The 26225-nt window shown below is 48.7% G+C and overlaps 1 protein-coding gene across 3 annotated transcripts in view; it reads right to left on the bottom strand.

Annotated features, from left to right (window-relative positions):
* The window catches only part of LOC137414834 (uncharacterized), a 72117-nt gene that overhangs the window by 6789 nt on the left and 39103 nt on the right, over nucleotides 1–26225 (bottom strand). For all 3 annotated transcript variants that reach the window (XM_068100385.2, XM_068100370.2, XM_068100376.2), the window contains exons 5-6: nucleotides 3010–3105; nucleotides 564–797 (exon numbers count right to left, since the gene is read on the bottom strand). In XM_068100385.2, the coding sequence (XP_067956486.2) occupies nucleotides 564–797; nucleotides 3010–3105 (330 nt within the window). The remainder of the gene's footprint in view (nucleotides 1–563; nucleotides 798–3009; nucleotides 3106–26225) is intronic.

The raw sequence follows: 26225 nt of genomic DNA, 5'->3' as shown, positions 1-26225 counted from the left end.
CATTTGTTCCCCATTTCTCTCACCTGTGGAACCAACTTCCCTAATCTGTTCAGTCCCATTCTTCCCTCCAGGGCTTCAAGCCAGATGTTCACCACCACCTCAGGTGCCTATTCATGATATAATCAACACCAAATTACCCCATTCCCAAGCACTTCATTTTTGCCAGGTTATTGCAATTTTTTCCTCTCTCAAGCCCACTCCTGTTTGTTTGTTCATTGTGGTTTGATTTGTTCCTTTTCTGTTTCATCCCTGCTTTCCCCTTCCTGTTCATGCTGTTTCATTCATCTTGCTCCCAGCACATTGGTGTTCCCCATTCCCAGCACATCAGTGATGACATCATTTGCGGAAATCTTAATTTAATCAGCCACCGCCCCATTGTCTTTCTCTTTTGCTCCGACGAAGGGTAATGCCCGAAACGTCAGCTTCACTTTTTTTCATGGCGAACCAATTACCAATAAAGGTATTATATTTCTTATCGGTGAAGATTAAATACTGACAGCTTCCACCTGAACTTTAATTAGCAAACATTATACCTTTCATACCATGTTTACAATAAAACACACCTTGAGAAAAGAAATATCCTCTAATCCCCAGAGTGCTTTTTGCTGAGGAGATTTTGCTTGTTGGAGAGCTCCAATCTGCTCCTTCAGCTTTTCCATGTGCTTCCCAAGCATGGAAAGCTTCTGCTTTTGCCTTTTCTTGGTACGACTCTTCACCAGATCCACAGCTTGATCCACAAATTGGTACAACTGCTTTCTCTTCCCCTCCATCCTGTCCACGGTATCTCTACCTGAATGCTGGGAGGAATTAATGTTTGAATTTAGTTCAAAGACAAGAATAAAGTTCGAGACTAGAGAGTTCAGAGAACACCAAACCCCATGCAGTCTTGAGAAAAAGAACACAGGAATTAGAGTATCATAATTTCATTATAGTATCATTAGTGTCTCGCTTCCCCCATTTTTAACTCTTGCGTTGTTTCTGAGCCTGACCTTTTTCCTACGAGCCCCAATTTTGTCTGAATCGCAATATTTCCCAACGCAGAGAGGGAGAGAGAGAGAGAGAGAGACAGAGGCAAATTTGTTTGGTCAAGATGATATAAAATGGTGTAATATTTTGTCCAAGTACTGCTAAACATGAGGTTTTTGGAAGTGCCAATCAGGCGATTTGTGTTCTAGTGTTCAAGTACATAATTAAAATGAAATAAAATAAAAGTTCCAAAGGCTGAAAAAAAAACAAAAAAAAAAACTATGGTATTCAGAGAATGCTTACCCTGCGCAGTCAAGTTGGTGCAAGCCAACTCTTCTGTTTTTGAGGGGTTTTTTTCTTTCATCCAATATGGCTGCCAGACCACATGAGCGATGACATCATAAATTTATATTCTCTAATATAATTGTGGTGTAGATCATGCTCAACAAATTTCAAACTGATCAGACCAAGCGTTGTCCCTGTCGAATTATGACATCATAATTAAGGCACCAATGATGGCATCATTAACAACACCTATTGTCAAACTGATCAGACCAAGCGTTGTCCCTGTCGAATTATGACATCATAATTAAGGCACCAATGATGGCATCATTAACAACACCTATTCCCCATGTGGAGTTCTTTACAGTGAGTCACGTTTTAATTTTTTTCCCATGGAGCGGTTTGGGAGATATAGAGGTGCAACGCTTTTCAGTTTTTCCAAGATGGTGCCTGTACCACGTGACCTATGTCATCATAATTAGCATTCAAATATTATACAGGCGGAGGCGCTTCCATGGTAAAATTGTGTCAATCGGGGCAACGGTTGACGAGAAAATGAATTGTTTAAATGCACACACGTGTGCCACACGTATGTACGCAACCGAATGCCTAACCCACGCGAGCCCAGGGTAAAAACATTTAGGAAGTGTACCACCAGTGATGCACCCTTTTTACACCACCTTATTTAACATGTTATATTAGTTCTTTGTTCCTGTTGTTTGTGTCCTTTATGATGTCCTTAAAAACAGTAGGTTCCCTTTTTGGAATGATTTTAAATTTTGTTTGAATGCTAGACAGGCAGTCAGACGAAAACAACTTATTACCTCCGCCACCAAAGGTGGATGGAGGTTATGTTTTCACCCCTGTCTGTCTGTGAACAAAGTATCTCAAAAAGTTGTGGACGCATTCGGACAAAATTTGGCAGAGATGTAGCGTATGTGACAAGGACGAAATTATTAGATTTTGGTGAGGATCTGGATTTTTATCCGGCTACTAGAATTTTTTAAGCGATTCTTCACCATTGGGAGATAGGGCCAAAAACGATACATAGCAGTATATCTCAAAAAGTTGTGGACAGATTTGAACTAAACTTGGTGGACTGGTTGGGCTCTGCCAAAGACGATTCAATTCGATTTTGGTGAAGATCTGAATATGGATTCAGATATAAGAATTATTTAATATTCTAAGTGATTCTTTACCGTTGTGAGACAAGACCAAAAACGATACATAGCAGGATATCTCAAAAAGTTATGGATGGATTTGGACGAAACTTGTTGGACAGGTTGTGTGTGTGACAAGGAAGAATCGATTCAATTTTGATGAAGATCCGGATCCGGATCCAGCTAGTAGAATTTTTTTAAAGTGATACTTCACCATTGAGTGATATGGCCAACCAGGCGGAAGTATGCTCTCTACTGAGTGCCATTCCAGTTATTCTGTGCGCTCAGGATGACATTCTGTACAATTTGCCAAATGCAGAGCCAAAGTACTGCTAAACTGCAGGGTTGCGTTCCGATTTGTGTTCATAATATAAAATTCTATTGAAATAAAGTTGTAAAAAATGTCAAAAACTTGTGAAAGTACAATGGATTTTAGCGATAGAAACAATGAAGTGAAGGTGTGCACTCTGTAATTCTTATTATGCCTGAAACATCAGATTATCCATGCTTTTGCTGTTGCTCAATGACAGTTGTAGATATCATTTTCCAAATAAAAAAATTCATTTACTTGCAATAAAAGCCATTCCTTTGTGTCGCCCACCTGTGTTTGCTCAAACTCCTGCTGCAGATCCTCGAGTTCGGATCCCAGATCCTGCATCGAGTTTAATACTTGAGGATACTGTGCAGCCAACACGCCCTGCGCAGAATGAGGAAGCACCAGAAAAGAGTTGAGAACATCTTTGGTGAAACAACAATAAATTCTGCCCAAAATGATTTCAAATGGATTTGTGAGGAAGAGCAGTGGTCGTTGTGGAAATTAATTGTTTCAAAGTTGAAAATAATATTTTATTTTGTGCTGGAGCTGCACTAGACATAAGATTATTAATACTCCTGGGAAGTTGCTGCGCACGGGAACTGGACCCATCCGTGGCTGTGGAAGGCCCCCGGCCCACACACCTTGATGCAAGCACTGTCTGTCAGGGCCCTGGCACTACAAATGTCCTCGGTGACCACAGGGCCCTTCAGCACCCTGTGCATCCACCCCGTGGCTCAAATGGCCTCTCTAGATCTGAAGTTCTTCGGACCGCATGGACCTACAAAATTGCCCAAAAGGGGCCCATGTTGCCTCTCAGCAGTGGTGTCTTTGGCCCATGTGACTGTGAAACAAAGGTCTTCGGCCGTTACAGCCAATGAGCAGACACTGCAGGTAAACGGCATCGCTCACAGATGTCTTGGCTCAGTCGATGGCATACAGGAGCTGTGTGGCATGGCTAACAGGCAAGGTGGGTGGCTGGCAAGCCAGACAGCAAGTAGAACGAGCCAGCAGATGGTATGACCCGGCAGCAGATGTTGTCGTTGGTAGCAGGTAAGGCAGCCGGCTTCAGCCTGAGCCTACTCTACCCTAGCTGCCTGCTAATCCCTCTATTCTACATCTCTAATTCCTGCTCCTCTAAACACTCAAAATTAATCTCCACCTCCCAGACCGGCCATTCCTTTAAATTAAGCTACCGCTTGGGAGGAAATCCAGACACTCATGGTGACCTGGAGATTGTTGAAGTGGCCTACAGAGGGCAACAGAGAGTGATTCCAAAGGTGTTGGTGGCAACCCACATCGATGATGTGAAGAAGGAAACATCTCTATTCTGTCCTAGCATTATCAAACAAGACAAGGGATAATTGCTTTGAAATGCATGTCCCCTACCGGTTCCAATGAATGTCGTGTTCCAAGCACTCAGCAATTGTGAACCATATACAGTAGGATAAATTGTTTTAGGTATGCAAAGCCACAGAATAAGTTGCAGCTTCAGGAACTTATAATAAAGCGCTATATCAAGGTGCCCAAACACATGGTCCAAATTTGTGATGGCTTGTTGCAGATGGAAACAATCCATATCATCAAATATATAAACCTTATATTTATGATGTGTGGCCGTGAATTTTTCATTAGAGTATTTTTTCACCCAGTAGAAGTATCGCAAATTGTATCCAGTAGTATAGATAAATAAAATAATAAAGCTGGCCAGTATTCAATTTATCTACACTGGAACCTCACCATACTGTTAATCTGATCTATTAAAATATGTATCGTGTAATCGATAAAATCCATTCAATTTGAATAGATTGACTATTAAATAGTAGTAAAATAACTTGTATCATATATGTATATATATATATATATATACTGAAACGCAAAAGAAACTTACCACCTTTGAAACCTTTAAATATGAACAATAACACTGCGTGTAGTAAATGTGTGAACTTATTTGTTTACAATAGTGTCCTCACTGTCAGACAATGACAGTATATATATATATATATATATATATATATATATATATATATATATATATATATATATATATATATATATATATATATATATATATATATATATATATATTGTTACAGACACGACTTTGATGTTAAGGTGGGCCGAGCGGAATGGCCGTCGTGTCCGCACAAATTACCCGATTATACTCGACGTTGACGGAGCCGCGCTACGCTGGATCAATAAAGGAAAAAGAAGACACCCGGCTGGATTATAATGACAGACACCAATGTTTCGATTCTCAATTATATTCGTACGGAAAGGTTAGATTACAGGGGCTAGAGGTATATCACAGGAAGACAGGCACTTAGACACACTCTTATATTGACCCCGGACAGACGACAGATAAACGGGACAACGGCTGACTCACACGGGGGTTGATGGCAGGGAAAGGCAGGTATCGGTGGCTCCAGGTGCGCCTGGGCTCGGGGCAGAATCCACACGGTTCGGTCCGGTCCAAAGATGCGGGGAGGTCACAGCGCTCGGAGGGGACGTTCTTTCTCAGGCGGGTCTTTCTCTCTCAGCGATCGCAGGCAACGTTCTTTCTCAGGCGGGGCGCATCTGACTCAGCGCTCGCAGGTACCTCTTTCTCCAGCTGGGGGCGCATCTCTCTCTCACTTCCGGTAAGTCGCCACGTATATCCGGCGGGGAGTGACACGCCCTCGGCTCGCTAGCGCCGCCCCAGATGGAATCGGTCCGCCCTTCTGATTGGGTGCGGGGGGTTACCAGGCTCCGCCCTTGAGGAGGAGCTGACAGCCAGCCCCTCCGTGGTAACCCCGTGGAGCGCGTGGTCAATGGCGCTAATCGAGCCGGTGTGAGGACGCATCCTCCCCCGCGCCGCCGCCATCTCCTCTGTTGTTGTTGTAATTGTTGGGGAAGAAGATGGAAGGAGGTATGGGAAAGGTCCTAAACTCACTACTGATGCCATATAATCACATTCTGGTGCAACGAAGAGTCAGAATTAATGGAAACGAGTCCTTAACTGACATAGATTAAGAATAACTAGCAAGATGTCCGAAAGTTGTCTACGTGTGGTGCGGTGGACCTGGGCACGACATTTAATGGGGGAATAAGGGGAAGGTCGGCTCTACTGATTGTTGTTTACAGACAATGGGACTAGGGAATGGGGGATTGGGGATAGTTGGGGAGTATTGGGGAAAATAGGGGAATATTTACAAGCGGATATGGAGGCCAAATTCCATATTCGCAACATTGCACCCTTCTCTACCCTCGGGGCGTCCCGACCCGATAAATTTTTACCTACTTTAGTGTGGCACGCAATGTAGTTCCCTCTACTATTAACTCTACCCTGAGTGCGACAGTTTTACAGATATTCACAAATGAGTAAATATGTCCCCCTGCGACGTTGCACCCTTCTCCTCACAGAAACACACCCACAGGATAACCGAATCCGGAAAGAATCCTCAAACTAAACATACAGCCGGTAGGGAGCATTATTTACAAGACTACGCTGCTATTTACACTACGATCCAGGACCTGTTTTTGGAGGAACACATGCAGATGTTATGCATAGAGAGAGCGCGCTTGCCAACATCGATACACCAACCCACGAGTGCTCTGTGGCCGACGGCCTTTAATAACGTGCAGAGCACCCTTCCCGAGCATCAAAAGCACCACCCCACCACCAATCGGTGCAGTCACCATTGTTCATTGGAATAAAAATAAATTCGACAACCCCTAACCCTGCAGGTGTCTCTTGCTCTTCTTGTGGTGCACTTGGTGTTAACTAAAAGTGGTTCACCTGTATGGCATAGGTGCCACGTTGACCCATAGGTCCATCCCCGGGTGGTGCTTGGCCGCAAACGAACTGCGGTCCATTGTGGGTGGCCACAAACATTGCGGTCCATATGGTGTATCGATCCCGGCAGCAAACAGCGAAAGTGCAGGCCCACAACTGCGCAGCCAGCACCTCTCTCTCCTCTCTCTCTACCCCAAAGCCAGATCCTCGGAGGTGGGAGACAAAAGAAGCAGACAAGTGAGTAAGGTGGTAAGGGCGCAAAAGTGCACGCAATGTAAGGTGATGCACACTGGGGGCACATGGGAACCAGGTGAGACAGGTACGTTCCTATCGTACGCCCCCCCCCCCCCCACCAGGTAACCTACATGGCCCCTCCCTTACCCCTTACTGTATCCACAAAACACAACACTACCCATAAACATCTACTTTACAAATCAACAAACATCCCTACTGTCTTCCCCGTTCCTCCCATATACCAAATTCGTCTTCTCTCCCTCCTAACCAATCAAATTTGCCATTTTCAACTGAACATCAAAATTTGCCATTACCAATTCATCATCAGTCCCTCCTAGGGAGGGAGGGATGGAATCACCCCAATGTCTCATCCACGTCGTGATGCGTCTCACAAATCCACAGCAATCTCATTTCCTGCTACAAACCAAGAAAACACAGGTGTGGAGTCATCATCATCACCTCAGGTAAGTGGCTGCGTATGGTGCGACAGGTTCATCAATCCTAACTATCTCCTAAATGACTTTAACAACTTTACACTACCCGGGGTCTTTCTCCGGCCAAACCATTGGCCCTCTTACACTATGGGTTCTAAAAACCAATTCCCATTGGCCAAACTGTGGTGCTCTTCAATTTGGGGTCTCACTCCCCCGATTCATCTCCCGGTGCCCTCGTACAATTTCTGGGCTGCGACGTGTACCTCTCCCAGTGGGTCTACCCACCTGCACACCTCCACCACTGCAGTTGCCTCCGAGCTTACCTGCTCCTTACCCTAACCTAACTACCAGGGGAAGGCCCTCTGGCACTCTCCCCACTCGGTGCCCTCTCTGGCACTGGGCTACCCGGGTCCATCCTCCGGATCCTCGGGCCCCATCCACAACTCTACCGGCTCCCAGAGCCCACCTGCGGCCTCACCTGGCCGACATCCTCACAGTGGTGGAGTGCCCAACCAACTACACACACTAACAGGCTACACACCCCGCCATTTCCACAACACTAATGCACCCATTCACAACACCATTCTGCAACCGCACCACAAATGCCAATATCCAACCACAACTTACCTATACCCTCTACCTAACACTTAAACTACCCGCCCCGGGTATTCGTGAAAGGGGTCCACTCTTCCCCCATCCACACCTTCGCACCATGCACACCACTCCGTACCACTTACTCCAACTCTCTCCACACACCTGTACCTGCACACCTGTGCTCTCACACCTGGTGCCACCTGCACCCTTCTCTCCCCAAGCGCATTCGCGCTGATCCACACACTCACTACTCATACACTGCTCCACACACCTGTCCAGTTGCACACCTGTGCAATCACACCTGTTCAATTCTCACAAACACGGCATCATCTCAGCTAACTACTCCCTTCTGAAACTTGCGCTTCCCAGTCGTCCCTTTAAACTATTGCGCTCCCTCGTCATTATCATCCATACTAATCTACCTGCGTCCCCACTACAGGTATCAGTCACTAACTAATCTTAACGTCACCTAATGTCATCTTCTAGGGCCCTATCAATATAACCTAACCCACCCGGGCTAGTTTTCACTGCCATACACCCCATAAACTATTGCTCCTTTGCCCCCCTCATGGGAAAGGTGGCAGGGATGCCAGCCTTACCCACTGGGCCCATCGCTCACTACCAATTTTGCACATCAAATTTCAACAAATTAAAAATTTGCCAATCACTGCCCATCATCTGCCAATCACTACTGCCAATCCCTTGCCAATCATCAAATTTTGTTTTTCTCTAATTTTGGGTCCAAAACACTAACCTCATCACCCAGTCTACTCACTAATGCCTCTCGGTGCGCCAATTCCTGTCCAAAGCCCGGCTTCGTAAAGCCAAGCAATGGATGCTGGTTGTTTTGTGCCAGCGGCTGGATGCGTCCGGCACTCGGTGCAGGGACGGGGGCTTACCCGTGCCGAGATCCCACACACCACCTCGGCGTGGAGCCATCCAATGCCCCGATCTAGACCTGCCGGCACGTCTCACCAAAAAGTGGTCGCCATGACGACCCTTTCTATCGGGCTGCCAGCTCCGCCTAGTGGAGCACGGACGCGGCCGTTCAAAGCGAGGCCCAGCACGCACCGAGGGCCCGATTCGGCTATAAGTCGTTCTAAACTCTATCCCGTCTAACGTCGATGCTTCACCTGCATGCTTACATCCCGCAGCCCGTTCCTTGCTCACACATCCAGCCGTTTCCATGCCCCTCGTACCTTTCCTTACACACCTCGGTACACCCATTCCACTCACAGCCTTGGTCACACACCTGACCACCGAACACTTTGGCACACATTCGTTGGTCGCACACCTCACCAATACACCGCTTCGCGCCCCCTCCTCGGTCACCTCCTCTGTGACAATCACAGGTGTGCCCTCATTCGCACACCCAACCACATGCTTCACCACCAACTCCAGCGTGCATTCCCACTCACGCTCTACCATTCCAGGTGTGCATCCTTCCATCCCAGGTGTACATCCTCGCTCACCTGTCACAACTAACTCACGCTCCATGTCACTCTCACTACTTTCACCTCCATTCCTGACAGCGCACTCACCCTTCCTCTTGACAGCGCACTCTTTCCTCATGTACCTGTCCATCACACACCTTTCTCGCGCATACTCTCCCGTCACACCCTCTGTAACACTCACCACACCGCGCTTCCACGTGCTTCCTCGCACACGCGCTACGACCGACTCACTCTCGCCAGCACCCTCACTCCTTGGCACGCACTTTTTCCTCACACACCCCAGAGTCGGACTTTCTTGCACACCTCCTTTTTCGCACACCAGACCTGTCGCACACTTCACCCACGGCCTCTCACGAACACCCGGGTCTATCTCGACCCCCAAGCTTCTTAAATCCCCTGGCGCATCATACGCACGACCATATTGGTCACCACTTACACCGGGTCCTCTTCCTCTTCGCTTCTCCTCCATCACCTGCGAATCCCTCATCCGGTTAATGAGCACATCATTACGATCCGAACACAGACTTTGGACCAATTCTTTTATCTCCTCTTTTATCTCTTTCTTATCCCCTCTCCGTCGCTTCTTAATTTCGCTCATCCCTTCTTCCACTTCTTCTAATTTGTGCTTCACCTCTTTTATTCCCCGGTACGTCTCCTCAAGCTCGTCCTCCAAGGCTACCTTGACCGTTTCCATGTGCGTCCTCACCTGCCGGTCCTTCGTCTCCATTACCTCTACCACCTCGTCCAACCTCGTTGTCAGTCCCTCACGTACCATCTGACATTCCCTCTTCGTCGCTATCAAGTCGTCTTTTAGTTCTTTCTGTGTCACTTTTAACCCTCCTAATACCGCAGTGTTCCTTTGAACCTGCTCCGTTAGTTCTTTTTGTCCCTCCGTCAGCTGTTCCACCTCCTGCGTCAGGACCTCTATGCCCCCCTGTAACTTTACAGTCCCCTTTCTCACCTCCTTCTCCATGTGCTCCTTACAGTGCCTCACCTCCTCGCGCACTCCTCCGACCTCCTCACTCACTCCTCTCCTGATCTCTTCTCCCATCACTTGCATCTCCTGCCCAGATGCCACCCTCATCTGCTCCATTTCCTCCCTGTGAGCATCCAATTTCGTTTCTACCCCCATTCTGACCCCCTCTATCTGCTGCCCCATTTGGTTAACTTCCCTTTCCGCTTGGTCCCTCATGTCCCTCAATTTGCCTTCCATGGTGTTTTCTAACCCCTCTAACCCTTCTTGCATCCCTTCCATTTGATTCTCTTGAGCGGCCATTCTGTTTTCTACCCCCATTAACCCATGTTTCACCCCTTCTATCCCATTGTCTAACCCCTCTAATTTCTTGTCTAATCCCTCACCGGTACCCCTCGCTTCGTCCCTCATTACCCCCATTTCGTTTCCCATTACCCCCAATTGGTTTCCCATTACCCCCAATTGCTCACTCCGAGCATCTATCCGTTTCCCCATTACCCCTATTTGCTCACTATTCTTTTCCATAAGGGCCGTCATTTGCATCATAAATTGCTCCATGAGGGCCTGCATTTGGGCCATCCCTCCCACTTGTGCAGCGGGTGCGGCCGCCGTAGCTATGTGCGAGGCGCCATTTTGCGCGCCCGCCACCTCGTGCGTGACGACGCTATTTTGCGAACCTGCCGCCCTCACTGCTTCGCTCTCCTCCTGTCCCTCATGTCCCTCAATTTGGTCCTGGACCGACCCTGCTTCACTCTCCCCTACCGGACCCCAGCCTTCTTGATCCGCCATAGCGCGACTTGCAAAATTCGAGTTTCGTAAAACAAATCCAAATTTATTTTTTTTTCGTTATAATTTCGGCGAGCGCAGTAACCGCGGGACCGCGCTCCGAATCGATTCGGTCGAGCGCCGTACGCGCTCCGGCTCGATTTTCCCTCCCAAAATTTGGGCCTAACTAATTTAGTCCCGGGTCCGAATCTCACTCCTCGACACCAATTGTTACAGACACGACTTTGATGTTAAGGTGGGCCGAGCGGAATGGCCGTCGTGTCCGCACAAATTACCCGATTATACTCGACGTTGACGGAGCCGCGCTACGCTGGATCAATAAAGGAAAAAGAAGACACCCGGCTGGATTATAATGACAGACACCAATGTTTCGATTCTCAATTATATTCGTACGGAAAGGTTAGATTACAGGGGCTAGAGGTATATCACAGGAAGACAGGCACTTAGACACACTCTTATATTGACCCCGGACAGACGACAGATAAACGGGACAACGGCTGACTCACACGGGGGTTGATGGCAGGGAAAGGCAGGTATCGGTGGCTCCAGGTGCGCCTGGGCTCGGGGCAGAATCCACACGGTTCGGTCCGGTCCAAAGATGCGGGGAGGTCACAGCGCTCGGAGGGGACGTTCTTTCTCAGGCGGGTCTTTCTCTCTCAGCGATCGCAGGCAACGTTCTTTCTCAGGCGGGGCGCATCTGACTCAGCACTCCCAGGTACCTCTTTCTCCAGCTGGGGGCGCATCTCTCTCTCACTTCCGGTAAGTCGCCACGTATATCCGGCGGGGAGTGACACGCCCTCGGCTCGCTAGCGCCGCCCCAGATGGAATCGGTCCGCCCTTCTGATTGGGTGCGGGGGGTTACCAGGCTCCGCCCTTGAGGAGGAGCTGACAGCCAGCCCCTCCGTGGTAACCCCGTGGAGCGCGTGGTCAATGGCGCTAATCGAGCCGGTGTGAGGACGCATCCTCCCCCGCGCCGCCGCCATCTCCTCTGTTGTTGTTGTAATTGTTGGGGAAGAAGATGGAAGGAGGTATGGGAAAGGTCCTAAACTCACTACTGATGCCATATAATCACATTCTGGTGCAACGAAGAGTCAGAATTAATGGAAACGAGTCCTTAACTGACATAGATTAAGAATAACTAGCAAGATGTCCGAAAGTTGTCTACGTGTGGTGCGGTGGACCTGGGCACGACATTTAATGGGGGAATAAGGGGAAGGTCGGCTCTACTGATTGTTGTTTACAGACAATGGGACTAGGGAATGGGGGATTGGGGATAGTTGGGGAGTATTGGGGAAAATAGGGGAATATTTACAAGCGGATATGGAGGCCAAATTCCATATTCGCAACAATATATATATATATTGTTGCGGATATGGGATTTGGCCTCCATCCATATCCGCTTGTAAATATTCCCCTATTTCCCCAATACTTCCCAACTATCCCCAATCCCCCATTCCCTAGTCCCATTTTCTGTAAACAACACTCTGTAGCCCCGACCTTCCCCTATTTCCCCCATTAAATGTCGCACCCAGGTTCACCGCATCTCATGTAGACAACTATAGGACATCTTGCTAGTTATTCTTAGTCTATGTCAGTTAAGGACTCGTTTCCATTAATTCTGACTCTTCGTTGCACCAGGATGTGATTGTATGGCACCGTTAGAAAGTTTAGGACCTCCCAATACCTCCCCGCAGCTCTTCCTCATGGTACAACAACAACTACAACAACAGCGGCGGCGGCGCGGGGAGTGTGCGTCCTCACTCCGGCTTGGTTAGCCGCCATTGAACATGTGCTCCGACGGGGTTACCACGCAGGGGCTCGCTGTCAGCTCCTCGTCAAGGGCGGAGCCCGGTAACCCCCCGCACCCAATAAGAAGCGGCGGACCGATTCCATCTGGGGCGGAGCTAACGAGCCGAGGGCGTGTCACTCCCCGCTGGACATGCGCAGGAAGAGGGAGGTGACGTCAGATGCGCCCACACCACGGAGAGAGAAGACGCCACCTCCAAGCGCTGAATACCTCCCCGCATCTCTGGACTGGACCGAGCTGTATCCTGTCCCTGAGCCAAGGTGCACCTTGAGCTATCGACTGCCTGCCCTTCCTTGCCATCAATCCCTGTGTAAGTCAGTCTTGTCCCGTTTGTCTGTGGTCTGTCGGGGATAAGATAAGACTGTGTCTAAGTGCCCATCTTTTCTGTGCTTTACCTCTTACCGTGTAATCTACCCGTTTCTGCATCACCAATATTATATCCTCCTCCGGAGGTCTTGAGAACTGTACCCCTTGTGTCGTTGCATTAATCCCAGCCGTTGTGTCCTTTCCTTCATTGATTTAGCGTAGCGCGATTCGGCCAACGTTCGAGTGTAATCGGGTAAACTGTGCGAACACGGCGGCCATTCCGCTCGGTCAAGCAACATCTAAGTCGTGTCCGTAACAATATATATATATATATATATATATATATAGCGCGAAAATTGACGGCGGCTGTCCGCTTCCAGCCCGACCGATCCCTGCTGAACCTTCCTCTCCCGCCAAGCTATTCCTCCTTCCAAGTCATCCACCTCCGCCATTCCTATCATCATTCCCCGTGTGAGTCGTCTTCGTTTGTTCTGTCCTTGGGTTAATTAAGTTTGTATAAGCTAGCGTTGCACTGTGTCTCTGAATTCTTCTGTATATTATTTTATTATCCTTCCTTCTCCTTGGTTGCTTTGAGTGTGTAAATAATAAATCCCGTTACTCTTCTGTACATATTGGTGTTCTTCTTCTTCACATCCTTCATTTTTGTCTTTTCCCTATTGAATATCTGTGGCGCGATTTGGCCAACGTTCGGGAATCGGGGTAACTGTACGGGCGCGGCGGCCATTCCGCTCGGCAAACAACATCCTTAGCCGTGTCTGTAACAATTGGTGTTGGGAGTGGGATTGGACCCGAAGCGCGCTTCACGCGCTCAAAATTATAAACGCTCGAAATTTGTTTTAAAGAAAAAACCCGAATTTTGAAATCGCGCCATGGCTAGTCAAGGCGATCAGATGCAGGTGGGGGCAATAGAAGAGGGGTTAGGGGTAACCCAGGATCAGAGGGACGAAATAGAGGAGAGCAATGAGGAGGTGGTTGAGGAGGTTTCAGGCGCGCAAGATGGCGCCCTCGCGTATGAGGTTACGGGCGCGCAAAATGGCGCCTCGCACATGGCTACGGCGGACGCGCCCGCCGCACAAGTGGGAGGGATTGACGTGCGGGACCTCATGGCGCAGATTAATGCAGCCATACTAATGGGGAATATGGGGCTAGAAGCCAAAATCGGGGAATTAAGAAATGATATGGGGGGCCAAATGGGAGCAATTGGGGGCCAAATAGACAATAAATTTGAGGTGTTAGACAACGGGATAAAAGAGGTGAAAAATGGGTTAATGGGGGTGGAAAATAGAATGGCTGCCCAGGAGAATCAGATAGAGGGGGTGAAAAATGGGTTAAGGGGGCTAGAAGATAGGATGGAAGACAAATTGAGGGAAATAGGGGAGCAATCCGCCCGAGAAATTAAACAAATGGGAGAGCAGATAGAGGAGGTGAAAATCGGGTTAGAAGGGAAATTGGATGCTCAGAGGGATGAATTGGGACAGATGAGGGCAGCATCTATTAAAGAGATGGGAGAAATGAAGGAGGAAATAAGACGAGGTGTAAGCGAGGAGGTTTCGGGGGTACGCGAGGAGGTAAAGCGAGGTGAGAAGCGTATGGAGAAAGAGGTGAGGAATAATACGTCTAGGTTGCAGGGGGGAATAGAGGGTCTGACGAGGGGAGTAGAACAGCTGACAATGGGACAAAAGGAACTCGTGGACCAGGTGGAAAAGAACACTGCAATAATCGGGGGGTTAAAAGCGACACAAAAGGACATTAAAAATGAATTAATAGCGACACAGAAGGAATGTCAGATGGTACATGAGGGGTTGATGAAGAAGTTGGAAGAGGTGACAGAAGTAATGGAGACGAAAGACAGAGAGGTGAGGACGCACATAGAGACGGTCAAGGTAGCCTTAGAGGACGAAATTGAGGAGACGCACCGGGAAATAGGAGAGGTGAAGCAAAAGTTAGAGAAGGTGAAAGAGGGGGTGAGTGAAATTAAGAAGAGACGGAGGGAAACTAAAAAAGAGATAAGGGAGGAAGTGATGGATTATGTACAAGGTCGGTGCTCAAATCGTGATGTTGTGCTCGCTCACCAGATAAAGAGTTTGCAGGTGGCGAAGGAGGTGCGGAGACGAGGTGCCAAGGTGAGTGGCGATATACGCGGAAATGTATATGGTGTGAGGGAAGCTTCAGTCGGCTTGGGGGTTGATTTGGACCCGGGTGTTCGTGAGAGGCCGTTGGTGAAGGGTGCGACAGGTACGGTGTACGAGAGAGGAGGTGTGCGAGCATGTCCGACTCTGGGGTGCATGAGGGAAGAGTGCGCTGTCAAAAGTAAGGGAGAATGTACACCTGTGGTGAGTGTTACGGAGGAAGTAACGGGAGAGTGTGCGCAAGAGGATGCGCGAGAAAGGTGTGTAACGGACGGGTGCATGGGTACAGAGTGCGCTGCCAAGAGAAAGGGTGAATGCGCGACCGAGTGTGGTGGTAAGAGTAGTAAGAGTGACATGGAGCGGGAGTTGGTTGTGGCAGGTGAGAGAGGATGTACACCTGGAATGGAAGGATGCACACCTGGAATGGTAGAACGCGTATGGGAATGCACGCTGGAGTTAGTAGTAAGGCACGTGGTTGGGTGTGCAAGTGAGAGCACACCTGTGGTTGTCACAGAGGTGACCGAGGAGGGGGCGCGAAGAGGTGCATTGGTGAGGTGTGCGAACGACGAGTGTGTGCAAAGGTGTGCGGTGGTCAGGTGTGTGACCAAGTCTGTACGCGGATTGAGTGTACCTGGGTGTGTCAGGGAAGGTGCAATGACTAGGAGCATGGGAACGGCTGGATGTGTGAGCAAGGAACGGGCTGCAGGGTGTGAGCATGCAAGTGGAGCATCGACGGTTACCGGGTTAGCGGTTAGAGCGACGTAGAGCCGAATCGGGCCCTCGGTGCGTGCCGGGCAGCTAGGTGTGCCGCGGGGATCCGCGGCGGCTTCGAAAGAACCGCCGTGCGAGATCCACGCAGGGCCACGCTGTGACCGGCCGCGTCCGTGCTCCGCTAGGCGGAACGGGCAGCCCGGTAGAAAGGGTCGTCATGGAGACCCCTTTTGGTTGAGGCGTTCCGGCAGGTCGAGATCGGGCCATTGGACGGCTCCGTGCCGAGGTGGTGCGTGGGATCTCGGCCCGGGTAAACCCTCCCTGCACCGAGTGCCGGACGGACCCATCCGCTGGCAACGAACCACCCGCATCCATTGCTCGGCCTTACGAAGCCGGGCTTTGGAAATGAATTGGCGCACCGAAAGGCACTAGTGAGTAGACTGTGATGATGGTGAGAGTGTTTTGGACCCGAAATTAAAAAGCAAAATTTGATGATTGGCAAATGATTGGTAGATGATTGGCAAATTTTTGATTGGTTGAAATTTGGTGAGCAAAATTGGTAGAGAGAGATACCCGATGTGATGGGATGGCAACTCTGCCATCTCTCACAGCGGGGGCAAAGGAGCACTAGACTTATGGGGTTTATGGCAGTGAAAACTAGCCCGGGAGGGTTAGGATATAGTGTGTAGGGACCTAGAAATTGACAATAGGTAATGATAAGGTTAGTTAGTGACAATGATACCTGTAGTGGGGACGAAGGTAGGTTAGTGTGGATGATAATGACGTGGTATGTGCTTAGTTTAAAGGGAAGACGGGGAGCACTAAGTTAGCAGGGCAACAGGTAGATTAGATGATGCCGTGTGTATGGTTAAAAGGTATGATTGCACAGGTGTGCAACTGAACAGGTGTATTGAGCAGGGTATGAGTGAGTGATGGTGATGTGAGTTGTGCTGACCAAATGGTCCAGGAGGAGGAGGGTGCAGGTGGCACCAAGTGTGATTGCACAGGTGTGCAACAACAGGTGAATGGAGAATGGGTGTGTAGAATACATGGAGTGTGGAGTATATGGAGTATTGGAATGGATGGTCGTGGAGTGAGTATGAGTGAAACTGTGGAGTGGAGTAGATGGTGCGAAGGTGTGAATGGGGGAAGAGTGGACCCCCATCATGAATACCCGGGGAGGGTAGTGTAAGAGTTAGGTAGAGGGTACAGGTAAATTGTGGTTGGATATTGGCATCTGTGGTGCGTGGTGGAAGAATGATGGTTGAATGGGTGCATTAGTGTTGTGGAAATGGCTGGGCGTGTAGCCTGTTAGTGTGTGTAGTTGGTTTGGGCACTCCACCACTGTGAGGATGTCGGCCAGGTGAGGCCGCAGGTGGGCTCTGGGAGCCGGTAGAGTTGTTGTGGATGGGGCCCGAGGATCCGGAGGACGGACCCGGGTAGCGCAGTGCCAGAGGGCACCGAGGGGTGACAGAGCCAGGAGGGGCCTTCCCCAGTTAGATAGGTTAGGTGAGGAGCAGGTAAGCTCGGAGGCAACTACAGTGGTGGAGGTGTGCAGGTGGGTAGACCTGCTGGGAGAGCTACACGCCCCAGTCCTGAAATTGTGCAAGGGCACAGGGAGTTGCATCGGGGGAGTGAGACCCCAAATTGAGGAAGCACCACAGTTTGGGCAATGGGAATTTGGTTCTTAAAACCACATAGAGTAAGATGGCCAATGGATTGGCAGGGAAGACCCCAGGTAGTGTAAGTGTATTAATGTCATTTAGAAGGTAGATAGGATGAAGGATCTCCTCGCACCATCTACATCCACTCACCTGGGATGACGTACCTCCACACCATGCCATGGGTTGTTTTTATTATTTTTGATGCAAATGTTTGGATTGTGAGATGCATCATGACGTGGGTGTGACATTGTGCTTTGTTGTTCCATCTCTCCCTCCTTATGAGGATTGATGATGAATTGGTGATGGCAAATTTTGATTAGAGGGATTGTGGTGACGAATTTGGTGTGGGAGAAATATGGGGAAGACGAGACATTAGCGACAAATTTGTAAAGGTGTAGATTTTGTAAATATGGGGTAAGGGCAAGGGTAGGGTTGGTGACAGGGGGGGTGACGTACGGTAGGGACGAGCTTTTCTCACTTCGCTCTCCGTACGCACTTCGCCTTGCATTGCCTTGTTTGATGTGTACCCTTGTGACCTTACCCCTCGCTCATCTGTCTTCTCGCCCCTTTGTCTCCCACATGAGGACCTGTGCGCCACTGGGCGCCGGGGGAAGCGTGCGTGAGTCCGCCATTGTGCGCCCGGAACTACCAGAACCAGCTGTCTGCATCGATGCACCACATTATGGACCACATGTCTGTGGCTGAGCACCACTTAAGGACCCCATGGGTTGGGGCATGGCCCCTCTGCTGGAACCGGCCATGAAGGCCCGAAATCTTGCTGGCGGACCTTGATCACAGGGCACCGATGCCCCACAGGTGAACCACACTAGTCGGCCCCCTGTGGGTCATAAATAAAATAAAAATGGACACGTTGGGTGCATTTTATTGTAACACAAATAGGCCGCCAGCAAAGGAAGATGACAACACCAGGAAGATAGCAAATAGCCAGCAGAGGGAGCCGAAGAGCAAGAGATCACCTGCAGGGTTAGGGGTTGTCGGTTTATTTTATTCATGAACAGTGATGACTGTGCACCGATTGGTGCTTGAGGGTGCGTTGGTGCGTTTTTGGGTGCTTTCATGGTGCATTGATGCAGAGCAGACTGTCTCCCCCCAGAAAGAACAATCACAGGTCCTGGGTTGCGTTTTTTGTAAATAAAGTAGTCATTGTAAATAATGCGCCCCCACCGTCCATGTATAGTTTGAAGACCATTCCGCAATTCGGTTAGCTGTGGGCGTGAGTCTGTTAGGCAGGGTGCAATGGAGCAGCGGGACATATTTATTTATGTTTTAAAAACTGTCGCACTCAGGGTCAGGTTAAATGTAGAGGGAACTACACCTACGTGCCACACTAAAAGTTAAAGTTATAGGCCCGGGACGTGCCTAAGAGGAGGAGGGTGCAGTGTTGTGGATATGAGGATTGTATTTTTTTTATTGTGTGTTTTATTAATATTGCTTATTCTGGACCCTTCTTACTCCAGTTATGTATAAAGGTCAAAGGGAGTCCCGTAATTAGTCCATAAAGCATACACGTTAGCCAATCAAAGAATACCCCTGTTCAATAGTTATATCTATATTATGTGTATCAGGGTAAGGCCTTGTCTTCCATTAAGATGACACTCCATTGCACCAAGTGAAATAGAGTAGATTCCCTTCATTCTTCATTTCCATTCCCAAAACCTCCATTTCCCCTTTCGTCATTGCCAAGCCTCGATTGCCAATTACATCCCCTCCAAAACCACCATTGAACATGTGCTCGGGTCGGGGAAGAAGGGCGTAGCCAGAGGGTCGCGCCACCAATCAAGGCCGAGGCGAGCTGACCGATGGGCGTGTCCAAAAGGCCGGCGGCTTGATTTGCCGGCGGCGATATATAAGCGCGCGCGGACGCCGTTGCGAGAGGAGAGAGTGAGAAAACAAGAAAAAAAGAAGTGGATGACAAGAGTTGCGGCGAAGAGATCACCAACAAGAGAGTTGAGCTGTGAACCAGAGAAGTGCGCCAAGAAGTAATGAAAAGGAGTCCAAGTACAGAGGTGCCAAGAAAGAGTTAAAAGGGGCAGCTTTGGAGAGCGCCCGGTGCACCGGAGGAGCTTCGCCGTGCAGTTGGAACCGCGGCGGTTTGGCGATCCCAGCTCGAAAATTGACGGCGGCTGTCCGCTTCCAGCCCAACCGATCCCCGCTGAACCTTCCTCTCCCGCCAAGCTATTCCTCCTTCCAAGTCATCCACCTCCGCCATTCCTATCATCATTCCCCGTGTGTCGTCGTCTTCGTTTGTTCTGTCCTTGGGTTAATTAAGTTTGTATAAGCTAGCGTTGCACTGTGTCTCTGAATTCTTCTGTATATTATTTTATTATCCTTCCTTCTCCTTGGTTGCTTTGAGTGTGTAAATAATAAATCCCGTTACTCTTCTGTACGTATTGGTGTTCTTCTTCTTCACATCCTTCGTTTTTGTCTTTTCCCTATTGAATATCTGTGGCGCGATTTGGCCAACGTTCGGGAATCGGGGTAACTGTACGGGCGTGGCGGCCATTCCGCTCGGCAAACAACATCCTTAGCCGTGTCTGTAACAATATATAGTTGCGGATTTGAGAATTGTTGTAAATATCACCCTCTGTAAGTGTAATGATTTCTTGTAAATACCTCAGCTCCGTAGTGTAAAGGTCAAAGGTCGTCCTCTTGTTAGTCCATATACATGCACGTAGGCCACCATATACCCTTCTAAATAGTTATTTCCTTATTATGTGTATTAGTTTAAGGCTGTGTTTCCCATTAGTTGACTCTGCATTGCATCAAATTTAAATAAGGTAGAATCCCCTGTCAAGTGCATAGCCTCTATTGCCAACTGCATTCGCCCTCCATTGAGCACGCGGTCAGTTCGGAGAAGAAAGGCGTGTCTCCGCCCCTCATCATCGGAAGGAGGAGTGAGCCCTTGCCGATCAACCAACCAAGCACAAGGGGTTTGGTTTGAGAGGGCGGAGAAAGAACGATCGGGGAGGTTCGCAAAGATTCGAGGGTGTGGCCCTATATAACCCATCACGCGACGCTTCCACCAAGAGAGAGAAGAGATGCGTCAGAGAGTTGGAAGTCCACCGCAGCTTTGATCAAACCACAGCTTTGAACAAACCGCAGCTTTGAACAAACCGCAGCTTTGAACAAACCACAGCTTTGAACAAACCGCAGCTTTGAACCAACCGGAGCTGAACCAACCGCGGTTTTGACCACCGCAGCTTTGAGCGTCGACAGCGGTTTCGGCCGCGGCTACAAAGCGACGCCGCCATGCGAACACGCCTGGCGCCTGCAGAGGGGCGGCGGCTGCTCACTCCCGGCCCGACCATTCTCCTGCTCCAGCTGAACCTTCCTCCCATTTGTGCCATTCATCCCTATCATCATTCCCCGTGTAAGTCTGATTGTCGTCTGTTTTGTGTGTCTTGTCCTGGGGTATAAGTTAAGCCTGTTTAGATAAGTTAGTATTTGCACTGTGTCTTCTGGTCCTTCCATCCTTCTGTCTTTCGTATCTTTCCTTCTCCTTGGTTACTTTAGATTGTGTACATAATAGTTAGTAATAAATTCCTGTTCCTCCTTACTCTGCCTTCTTTCCTTTACATCCGTTTCGTCCTTGTCTTTTCCCAATTGAATACCTGTGGCACGATTTGGCCAGCGTTCAAGAATCGGGTCTAGTTCTGTTAATGGTTCGAGCCGCGGGCTGCCATCCGCTCGGCAAATAACATCTTGTCCGCGGTCGCGAACGAGGTTGCTCACCTGCCTCTCCGGAGGGAGCTGCGCAACTTCAGGAGCGGGGATGGCCAGTGAAAATAGAAGGGGGACTAACCCCCCCCCCCCCCTAAGGGGAGTGCCGTACTCCGGTTCCGTAACAATATATATATATATATATATATATATATATATATATATATATATATATATATATATATATATATATATATATATATATATATATATATATATATATATATATATAAAGGAGGAGTGTCTGTGTGTGTCTGTCTGTCCGCTTATAACTCAATAACTACACATCGGAGAAAAGTTTTAGACACAGATTCGGAATCAGCATAAAATCCCGGTGGTTTTAGGCTACGTTTTATTTTAATATCAATGGTTTTAAAAAAAACCGCGCCAGCTGCAATTCCATGGTGTAGTTTGTGGCAGCGCTAGACGTTCGGGGTGTATTGCAATGGTTTGTCGGGTTTGGCTGTGGGTCCAGAATAGCTCCCATTTCCTTATGTTCTTCCACTTTTATTTTGATTCTTCTGTTACAACGCCTTCCTTATCTACCTTATATCCCCCCCCGACGAGGCCTCTACATAATTTCATGCGGCAGAATTTCGTGCATTTTGAGTGAAAGAAGTGAGACGAAGTTGTAGGAGGAAGAAGAGGCGCGGTCACTGTGGAGTGTGGAGGCCTCGATCGTGAGTGGAAATGGCGGGAATTGCGTTTGTATCGCAAAGTAAAGGATCTGCATTCATTTCTGAACTTGCATTGGTGGATTGTTATACATCTGCATTATTTTTCCTAAAATAACTTTATGTTGAACTTGAAGGCTCCAAGCACGGACTATATATATAGCCCTCATCGAGGTAAAAATAAAAGTAAAAAGCCTGCTATCGCTTGCCAAGCTAGCCGTTCCCCCCCCTCCCCCTCCCCCTCCCCCTTCTCCTCCCCCCTCACACTCCACTCCCCTCCCCCCCTCCTCCTCCCCCCTCCCACTCCCCTCCCCCCCTCCTCCTCCCCCCCTCCCACTCCCCTCCCCCCTCCTCCTCCCCCCCCCTCCTCCTCCCCCCTCCCACTCCCCTCCCCCCCCCCTCCCACTCCCCTCCCCCCCTCCTCCTCCCCTCCCCCCTCTCCTCCTCCCCTCCCCCCTCCCCTCTCCCCTCTCCTCCTCCCTCCTCTTCTCCCTCCTCTTCTCCCCTCCCCTCCCCCCCTCCTCTTCTCCCCTCTCCTCTCCTCCTCCCCTCTCCTCCTCCCCTCTCCTCCTCCCCTCCCCCCTCTTCTCCCCTCCCCCCCCTCCCTCCCCTCCTCCCCCCCCCCTCCCCCTCCTCCCCTCCCCCCTCCCCTCCCCTCTCCCCTCCCCTCCCCTTCATCCTCCCCTCCCTTCCCCCGCCCGGCAATGCCGGGTACTTCCCATGGCCAGCTGTACGTGGGCTGCTCGAGGGTTGGAAAACCAAACAATCTTTATGTCTTGTCACCAAGTAAGAAAACCAGAAATGTTGTGTTCCAAGAGGTTTTGAGAAATTGAAAATTGACAAAACGTCATGTAGGAAATGTACTGTGATATTGCTCTAAAATATACATGTTCTTTTCATCATATATTTGTATTATTCTTATTCAACCCGGGCGAAGCCGGGTACCTCAGCTAGTACATATATATATATATATATATATACTGTATATATATATATATATATATATATATATATATATATATATATATATATATATATATATATATATATATATATATATATATATATATATATATATATACAGACTTGGCATTTAATATGGAATATTTTTTTGTGGGGGTGAACTTACTTTTCAAGATGACTTAGAACCAAAAGTTCATTGGAATTATGTTGAAATTATTCTAGATTTTGTTAATGTGACCTTTAAAAGAAACAAAAACCACATTTGACATTTCAAAGCAAATAAATTGATCCTTGAAAGTGATGTAAACTGATATCGAACTCAATTCACGGACAGTACTGTGTTAAACTTCTGTACGTTTTCCAGAAGTATCTCTTTATTTTGCACATTAGCCAAATTTTTTTTCAAGAAAAACAACAGCTAAATTATGACTGGGATTACGGACAGTAAAATTACAGTTCAGTACTTCGTGTTACAGTTCATTCAGGAGAGCACGTACACGTCGAGGCATGCTGTTCATGAGATTTGCCAAGGTTTGGACAGGAATCGCTTGCCATGCAGTGACAATAGTCTGCCGCAATTCACGCACAGAGGCAGGCTGCTGGTCCAATTTGTCGATTTGATGCGTTAATTCTGCCCACAAGTTCTCGATCGGATTCATATCCGGGGACATGGCAGGCCACTCCATATGCTTGACACCACGGTCAGCAAGAAAGTGTTGGATCATGCGAGCACGATGAGGCCGTGCATTGGCATCTTGGAAGACAAAGTTTCCTCGAAAGGCTGCACGAGCAAATGGAAGCAATGTTTCTTCCAGAATGACCCTGTACTTGAACTGGTTCAGGTTTCCATTCAGAACAACCAGGTCAGTTTTGCCCCCTGCATGCAAAGCAGCCCAAACGGTCACCCCACCACCTCCAGCTTGGACTCTTGGCACTATACAATCATCGTTGTGGGCTTCATGCACTTGTCTGCGCACTCGGACGCGGCCATCTTGACGATAGACCAGAAATGTAGACTCGTCACTGAAGGTCATGTGATTCCAGTGTCCTGGCTGCCATTGACGGTGCTCTCTGGCCCACTGCAATCGGCGCTGGCTGTGTTGTCTGGTCAGGCATGGCTTTCTCAGGGGATGCCTGGCACGATAGCCTGGTTGAACCAGTCGTTGGTTGACTAGCCTTCTGGATACAGGCACATTTGTCAGTTGCTGCCACTCAGCCCCAAGCCGATTAGCTGACTTGGTACGGCCATTGCAGACTAACCGGTGCAGCTGGCGATCATCTCTCCTTGTGGTTCTGTGTGGACGTCCTGGCCTCGGTATTGGAGTAGGGACACCCCTCTGAGCATTTCATTTCAGGATCGTTGACACCTGACCTCGAGTGATGCCATACTGCCGAGCAATAGCACGCTGTTTCATGCCAGAATTTCGTAAAGCCACCACTCCATGACAAACAGCATTGTCAAGTTGACAGACCATCTCCAGAGGAAGCGGCAATAACTTTTGTAGACGTGCAGCAGTTGTTTTCCACCAATACAGAACGCAACAACCCTTATATACCCGATTGTGAAGCCAATCGTCAAGTGTACCTGTCCTTACATTTTGTCACACCACCTGTGATATAATCCTGTTATTGACTTCTTGCTGCGAAAAACAATCAGTGACATGGTTCTTTCAACAAAGGCATCACCGAAGGGTAAAATAAACTCACCAGATTGATGTACTGAGTTCAGAAAGTAAACCCAAGTCAAGAGAAAAAAATATATTCCATATTAAATGCCAAGTCTGTGTGTGTGTGTGTATATATATATATATATATATATATATACATACACATATACAGTATATACATACACATATACAGTATATACATATATATATATACAAGGTGTGTTCAAAAAGTATCCGACCTTTGTTCATAAAAAATACTCGTATCCAGATACAACAAACTTATACTAATCTCCTTCAAAGTAGTCCCCTTGGGCTGCCACACACTTCTCCCAACGGTTCTGCCACTGTCGGAAGCAGCGCTGGAACGCCTCTTTTGGGATGGCGCGCAGCTGGTCCGTCGCATTCCGCATGATGTCTTCTCTGGACTGAAATCTGGTCCCTTTCAGGGGCATTTTCAGCTTGGAGAAAAGCCAGAAGTCACACAGAGCCATGTCGGGAGAGTAGGGAGCCTGACGAAGCACAGATGTGTTGTGTTTGGCCAAGAAACTCTGTATCAAATGTGAAGAATGGGCGGGTGCATTATCGTGATGGAGCTGCCAATTGCCCGCTGCCCACAGGTCCGGCCGTTTGCGTCGCACAGCGTCACGAAGGCGACGCAGAATCTCTTGGTAATACTCCTTGGTGATGGTTGTGCCGTGTGGTGCGTACTCGTGATGAACCACGCCACTGGAGTCGAAGAAGACGGTCAGCATGACTTTGACATTGCTGCGGACCTGCCTTGCTTTTTTTGGCCTCGGGGATGTTGGATGCTTCCATTGTGATGACTGCAACTTGGTTTCTGGGTCGTACCCATAAACCCAGGACTCATCGCCAGTGATCACTGTGTTGAGGAAGCTGGGATCGCTGTTCACAGTCTCCAGCATGTCCTGTGCGATCTCCAAACGGAGTTGCTTCTGCTCAATCGTTAGCAGCTTTGGTACGAACTTCGCTCAGATTCTCCTGAAGCCCAAATCCTCCTTCATAATGGAATGAACGGATCCAATGCTGACGCCCACCTCGTCTGCAAGTTCTCTGATCGTGGTTCGACGATCCTGCATCACCAGGGTCCTCAATTGGTCAATGACGATCTCATTTCGGGATGTTGAGGGCCTACCCGAACGTGCTTCACTCTCCACTGATGTGCGGCCATCTTTGAAGCGGTTGTACCACTCCTTTATCTGTGTGGTGCTCATTGCTTCGTCCCCGAAGGCCTGTTGAATCTTGCGGATTGTTTCCACTTGGGAATCGCCAAGCTTTACACAAAATTTGATGCAGTAGCGTTGTTCAAGTTTTTCCGTCATTTTGTCAAAAACGAAAATCCGACGGCGCTCACTTACACTTCCTCACTCATCGGCGGTCTGCCGTCGAATGACAGCTTCTGCAGGTGGGAAAAAATTCACGCATGCGCATTAGGATCGCCTACATACGTGCACCAATCAACGCCTCCCTAGCTTCATTTGTTTACGCATGACAAATTAAGGTCGCATACTTTTTGAACACACCTCGTATATATATTTGCGGTTTTGAGTTTG

Source organism: Myxine glutinosa, chromosome 1 (genome assembly GCF_964187855.1).
Source record: "Myxine glutinosa chromosome 1, kmMyxGlut1.1, whole genome shotgun sequence".
Lineage (NCBI taxonomy): Eukaryota > Metazoa > Chordata > Myxini > Myxiniformes > Myxinidae > Myxine > Myxine glutinosa.
Note: the sequence above shows the minus strand (reverse complement) of the source record. Positions and strands in the feature narration are given on the sequence as shown.